Source organism: Diaphorina citri, unplaced genomic scaffold (assembly GCF_000475195.1).
Source record: "Diaphorina citri unplaced genomic scaffold, Diaci psyllid genome assembly version 1.1 scaffold2262, whole genome shotgun sequence".
In the NCBI taxonomy this organism is placed as follows: Eukaryota; Metazoa; Arthropoda; class Insecta; order Hemiptera; family Psyllidae; genus Diaphorina; species Diaphorina citri.
This window is the reverse complement of record NW_007379687.1, coordinates 22,051-28,609: the sequence shown is the minus strand read 5'-3', so window position 1 is coordinate 28,609 and position 6,559 is coordinate 22,051. Positions and strand designations below refer to the sequence as shown.

The 6,559-nt window shown below is 39.0% G+C and overlaps 2 protein-coding genes across 3 annotated transcripts; both read right to left on the bottom strand.

The window, feature by feature from the left end:
- Window positions 1-942: 942 nt before the first annotated feature.
- On the bottom strand, window positions 943-4,252 carry LOC113471295 (uncharacterized protein K02A2.6-like). Of its 2 annotated transcripts, XM_026830343.1 has the most exons (4): window positions 3,267-4,252; window positions 2,502-2,706; window positions 2,320-2,321; window positions 943-1,056 (listed from the first exon to the last, which is right to left on the bottom strand). In XM_026830343.1, exons 1-2 carry the CDS (start codon window positions 4,219-4,221, stop codon window positions 2,696-2,698), a joined length of 966 nt encoding a protein of 321 aa, XP_026686144.1. In that variant the 5' UTR covers window positions 4,222-4,252; the 3' UTR covers window positions 943-1,056; window positions 2,320-2,321; window positions 2,502-2,695. The 2 variants fall into 2 exon arrangements, with proteins under 2 accessions (XP_026686144.1, XP_026686143.1); XM_026830342.1 differs by having other exon boundaries at window positions 2,502-4,252.
- LOC103518583 (uncharacterized protein K02A2.6-like) lies at window positions 967-2,656 on the bottom strand. The gene is made up of 3 exons (XM_026830341.1): window positions 2,647-2,656; window positions 2,112-2,537; window positions 967-1,964 (listed from the first exon to the last, which is right to left on the bottom strand). The coding sequence occupies exons 1-3, from the start codon at window positions 2,654-2,656 to the stop codon at window positions 967-969; spliced, it is 1,434 nt and encodes a 477-aa protein (XP_026686142.1).
- Window positions 4,253-6,559: the final 2,307 nt, after the last annotated feature.

The window sequence follows — 6,559 nt, the reverse complement described above, 5'->3', positions numbered from 1 at the left end:
AGATTATTTGGGTTATGAGAATCTTGAATGGCATTAATGGTCCTTGGGCTATATTTCCCTCGAAGTTTCCCCATTTTGTGGAACATCTCTCAAGTGGTCAATAGATCCAACAAAATCGGACCAGCTTTATTGTCTTTTGACCTTTATTGTTCTTCTGGCGATGGCCCTAGCCATCATAAACGTTATTTTATTATCTGTAGTTGGGTTGCGTCTGGCGGCGCGGAGAAATTTTCTCCTGTTCTTAAAAACATTTTTCACGTCGTCGTCCCACCAAGGGACTGGAAGTCTATTGGCTGGGATAACTTTCAAAGCAATCAAGGCTTCAGCCGCACTCAAAATGTTATTATTTATGAGAGTGAGAATGGTATCAACATCCGTCTTGGCGTTGTCAAAATTGATTTCTTGGTGGAAAGTAATCTTGGAACTAAACATTTCCCAATTCGCTTTGTCGTAATTCCAGATTTTTGGAGAAGAGGAATTCCGAGGAACATTAGCACTAGCGTTCTCATACGACAAAGTAATTGGAAAATGGTCCGAGAAATATAGATCGTTAATAGTATTCCATTTTAGATCGGGGAAAATTCCGCTGGAAGAAAAAGTAAGGTCGATAGACGAGTGGGAAAGGTAAGAAAGGTTGAAGTGCGTTGCATCGCCATTATTCAGTAGATGCACATTATTGTGATTCAAAATAAATTGTTCCACTTCTTTACCTTTGACGTCCAGTCTGGAGTCCCCCCATAATGGATTGTGGGCGTTGAAATCGCCCACGAAAACGAAAGGAACAGGAAGTTGGCGTTTTATGTTGGAACGGTCAGATTCGAAATATTGCAAGTGGGGAGTGTAATAAATATGAAAAATACAGAATGTTTGGAAAGAGAACAAATTTTATTTTACATTTCGCTGGAAACTCACAGCAAGACTGACCAAATCTGACTCCAAATAACTGGCTACATTACACATCTCCCCCTAAAAGCTGAACCTTGGAGGGGGTCTAGAAACCCTAGTAGATTTCCGAACTTCAAACTTCTTGAGGTGATCAGCATGGACAAGTCTGGACTGATGTTCCGTCTCCACAGTGTAGGTATAAGGACTCATTATCTTGACTATGTGACCAGGGAACCATTTGACTTTCTCTCCTCGAACAGAGCGAACCCAAACCTTCTCATTCACCTGGTAATAGTTGATAGATCGATTCTGGTTGACATGTTTCCTTTGATACTCCTGGTACTTTGTCACTTTGTCCTTGACCGGATCAACTTGTTTCAGCTTTCCAAGTTTGATTTTAGGAGTAAACTTGAAAATCATTTCTGCAGGAGACTTGCCCGTGACTGAATGAGGGGTGTTCCTGTACACATGCAGCAAACTTGTTACTCTTTGCTTGAAACTAGAATACTTCTCTTTCTCTCCCTCTTGTTTTTCCAGATGTCTCTTCACAACTTGAACTGCCCTCTCAGCAGCTCCATTAGACTTGGGGTGATAAGGTGGAGAGTTCACCATAGTGATTGAATTATTCTCCATGAAATCCACCATCTCCTTTGAAACCAGCTGGGGCCCGTTGTCTGAGACACATGTTTCTGGAAAACCAAAGTTCGAGAAAAATCTCTCCAAACATTGAATGGTAGATTTTGAATCTGTACTTGACACAACTTCTACCTCAATCCACTTTGAGAATGCGTCACAAATGATGAACAAATTTTTCTTGTCATACTCAGCATAGTCAATATGAATCCTTTGAAAAGGATAACTTGTCTGAGGCCAGTACGTGAGCAGACTCTCCTGGGCGTTATTGGACTGAGCTTGACAGGCAGAACATGACTTGACATAGTTTTCTATTTCCTTATCAATGCCAGGAAACCAAACATAACTGCGAGCCAACGCCTTCATCCGTACAATCCCAGGGTGTTCATCATGAAGTAACTTGAGAATTTGTTCTTTCAAATCATCAGAAATAATAATTCTGTTTGCTCGAAGTAACAAATCATTTTCAATTGATAATTATTCATCTTTGATAGTATGAAAAGTTTTCTCATCACATGACAAATTTGTTACTGATGGCCAGCCATGCTTGACATACTCCATTACCTTTGATAAGACTTTATCTTTTCTGGTACTATTGATAATTGTGTTGGCAGTCAAACCCAACTCTTTGAAACCCAAGTAGTACACAGTGTCATCAAACGTCTTGTCATTACTCAAAGGTAATCTTGAGAGGGCATCAGCAACAGGAATCTGAGTACCTTTCTTGTACTTGAGAGAATAGTCAAAATTGGACAGAATAAGACTCCACCGCTGTAGTCTAGCTAAAGATAGCATAGGAACCGCTTTGTCCTCACCAAATAGAGTAACCAAGGCCTTGTTGTCAGTGATCAGCGTGAATTTTCTTCCAGTCAAATACTTGGAAAAATATTGAACTCCATAGATCACAGCCAAAGCCTCTTTCTGTACTTGGGAATAATTTCTTTCAGCAGAAGACAAAGTTTTGCTGGCAAAATGAATTGGACGAATCACATCATCACCATAGTCGTGACCCAGCACAGCTCCAATACCATAGTCGGAGGAATCACACTGCAAAACCAAAGGTTTAGTTTCATTAAATGGGACTAGAATATTGTACTTTTCAAGTAACAGCTTACTTGTTTCAAAGGCTTCTGAGCATTGAGAATTGAAGTTCCACTTTTTATCTTTCTTCAATAACTCATACATAGGCTGTAACAAGAAAGATAAGTTTGGTATGAACTTCTGATAATAGCCCAGTAGACCCAAGTAGCTTTTCAACTCCGTAACATTCTTCGGAGTGGGAGCATTTTTTATTGCATCACATTTCCTTGGCTCTGGTTTGATAGAATTGTGACTGACAATATGTCCCAGCGCTTTGATTTCAGTCTGGAAGAAGTGACATTTATTAATATTAACTTTTACGTTATTTTCATTCAGAATTTTGAAGACCTCGACTGTGTTTTTGTAACAGTCTTCCACACTGTCTCCAATAATAAACACATCATCAATGAAACTTCTTTTAACACCATAGGGCAATTTTGTATACTGCAGTAAACCCATAGGGGTATTAATCGTAAGCAATTTTTGTGATTCCTCACTCACTTCCAATTGATGGAAAGCTTTGCATAGATCAATTGCGGTGAAAACTTTACCCAAAGCTAAGTCACTGAGAATTTCGTCCTGAATGGGCAAAGGATAGAATTAAGTTTCAACATATTTATTTATCGTTTGACTGAAATCCCTACAAATCCGAACAGTTTTACACTCACCAGTTTCTTTTGGAATGGAAACAATCGGTGTTGCCCACTCAGAGCTTTCTACTTTCTTAAGAATACCTGCATCAATCAAATTATTTAGCTCTTGTATAACTAAATCCTTCAGAGCAAATGGAATCGGTCTCGCCTTGCAGAAGATGGGAATTGTAGATGGTTTGATGACAATATCCACAGGGGCACCTTTGATACAACTGGGTTCTGAAGAAAAACAGTTGGGGAACTGAGTTTTAATGTCCTCCACCATCTTGACATTATTCACCATGTTACATGCAAGGGAATCCAAGTGTTCATTTTCTGTAAACAAGTTACGAATAAAGTTCAAATCCAAGTTCAATAAATGAATCCAGTCTCTTCCCAAGAGAGCAGGAACCTGGATACCATCAGATTCTACCACAGTCATAGGTAACGTGTAGGTAACATTCTTATATTCAACCGGAACACGCACCATACCAATCACATTCAAGGAATTTCCACTGTAGGATTTCAAAGATAGCGATGACTTTTCAATATTTTGAAGTAAAGACTTTTCATCTAGGGAACGAAGAGCATCGCAAGAAATAATAGAAACAGGACTACCAGTGTCCACACACATTGGAAAATTCTTACCCAGAACATTGATCCTCACTTTGTATTCCTTGAACTGTTGATTTACGTGATTGATGGTACACACTTGACTGATATGTAGAAGCTGAGAATCTTCATTGAGATCAGAATCATGTTCTACGCCACTGCCACTGCTCCCTGGTTGCATGTATTTCACATTTTTCTTCTCGCAAACCGGAGCAATATGGCCCAATTCCTTACATTTGTGACACCTGGCCCTCCTGAATTTACAAAGACTGGAATGAGAATAACCACAATGTTTACATCTATTCTGCACAACATTTACATTTTCCATGTAGGTATCAGACTTCTTACTTGGCATTAGAATATTTTCGTTCTCTGACATAGCTACTTGTTTGCACTTGGCTATATCACAAGCCTCTTTTCAAAAATGGGCCTTTTTTTTCAAAAAATGGCCCTAAAAAAACTGGGAAAATGGCCCTTTTTTTGGGAAAAAATGGGCTTTTTTTTTTTTTTTTTTTTTTTTTTTTTTTTTTTTTAGGCATGCCTTTGTCTCAGGTAAAAATCATAAATTCCGTATTTTTAAATTATTTTTCCGATATCCGATTTGTCCCGTAAAGACGAGGAAAAAAAAAGTTGGCAACCCTACCCTGTATCTACAAGTAACGCCATCTTCATGCAAGGAAACTACTGTACATAAAAGTTAATATGTCGAAATTAAACTTTATAAAGGGTGCCCCAATAGGAACGCAAGATTTGAAAGGGTCATAATTTTTTTATACGTTGTTTTTTCTTGCCCAATCTTAGACAGATTGATTGTAAACATATCAAAATAAAATTAGTCATCATGGAGTCTAAAAGGGTTCAACAACTTGTTAGCATAATAAAATCGACAAATTATCACTTTTGCGTGAGCATTTTCCTAGTCAAAATCGTGTCATTTTCCGTTTTGGTGACGAGAAATGGCCTCGATGATAATGTAATTTTACCCCCCTAGACTTCTTCCGTGGGGGTACCTATCTAAAGTCACATGTTTACACCAACAAACCCACACCCACTGAAGCATTGAAAGTTGAAAGGTGAAATTGAACGCTGCATCAACGAGATATAGCCTGCCTCAAATTTGTCATCGAAAATTTAGTCAAAAGAGAACGAATGTGCCATCAAAGTCGAGAATGCTATCGGTCTGATTATGGTTCCATACAAAATTTCAGAATGTTTACTTCTCAAATCATCCAAGAGTCTATTTTTTTCTACGAAGAACCATGCTTTATTGAACAATTAAATCTTGCGTTCTTATTGGGACACCCTTTATTTGAAACTTAAAAATCTTTAAGAAGTTAGGTATTTTCATTTTACGTCTCAATTATTTTGAATTGCATGCGAAGCGAGGAGAGTTTACTCTAGTCTTGCCGTTCACGTTGCTTTGCCGTCAAGTGTTCACACTTTGACATGAGTACTAGACTAAAAGGTAACTATATAGATGTAATATCAACATTCAAAAGAACCAGGTGCCACTCTCAAGAAATCTGGGTACCAAACTACCAAAATAAAAATCGGGTGTGAACATCACACGACTTTCTATTACATTTGCAAAATACGTAGGTATGCGGTCGTTCGCGGGACGCCCTGTATGTACAGTTGTACACATACTACATCACACGACTTTCTATTACATTTGCAAAATACGTAGGTATGCGGTCGTTCGCGGGACGCCCTGTATGTACAGTTGTACACATACTACACACATTTATGTTATATTATATTCTGTTTATTATATCTACCAACCTCAGTGGTGCAGTTGTTAACGCGTTGGACTTTGGATCTGGAGGTTGGTGGTTCGAGTCCAAGTCATGTCATGAAATTTATCTAGGTGAAATAATCGGGGAACGATGTTTGTGACAAGCATTTAAATATGCTTAACACAATTAAAATTCCTGTTTATTATATCTATTGCAGAGATCATAGCCAGGTTTCATTGTGTGGCTTTCCTTGTGGTCGACGTGCCTGGGCCGGTGGGATTCCGTTTTGGACATCCACGGGGCGGAGTTTCATGGGCTCGGACTTGTTGGCTGTGGGGGAAGCTGTACAGTGGAGGGTGGCTTGAGTACTCATATGGACTAATTTTTACTTTCTATTACCTTTACGTATAGGGAACCTATACAAGGTAATGAGAAAGTATTGCAATCGGTCCAAATTTTCAAAATCGGGAAATGGGTGGAAATATCCGTTTTGGGGTCCCCTGATTCCAAAAAAGTGGTTTTTAGCCCATGGTCTGTACGTTACGTACGTAACGTAATATCCGTTTTGGGGTCCCCTGATTCCAAAAAAGTGGTTTTTAGCCCATGGTCTGTACGTTACGTACGTAACGTACGTACGTACGTACGTAACGTACGTACGTACGTAACGTACGTACGTACGTAACGTACGTACGTACGTAACGTACGTACGTACGTAACGTACGTACGTACGTAACGTACGTACGTACGTAACGTACGTACGTACGTAACGTACGTACGTACGTAACGTACGTACGTACGTAACGTACGTACGTACGTACGTACTACAGGTTTAAATGGGAAAAAGTAGAAAGTTGTGAACAAAATATCTCAAGAACGGTTTGTCGTAGAGAAATGAAATTTGGTATGCTATCTCGGTATGGTCCAAGGACGCGACTGTAACAATTTGGTAAAAATGATTTTAAAAACTTGTCAAGGAACACT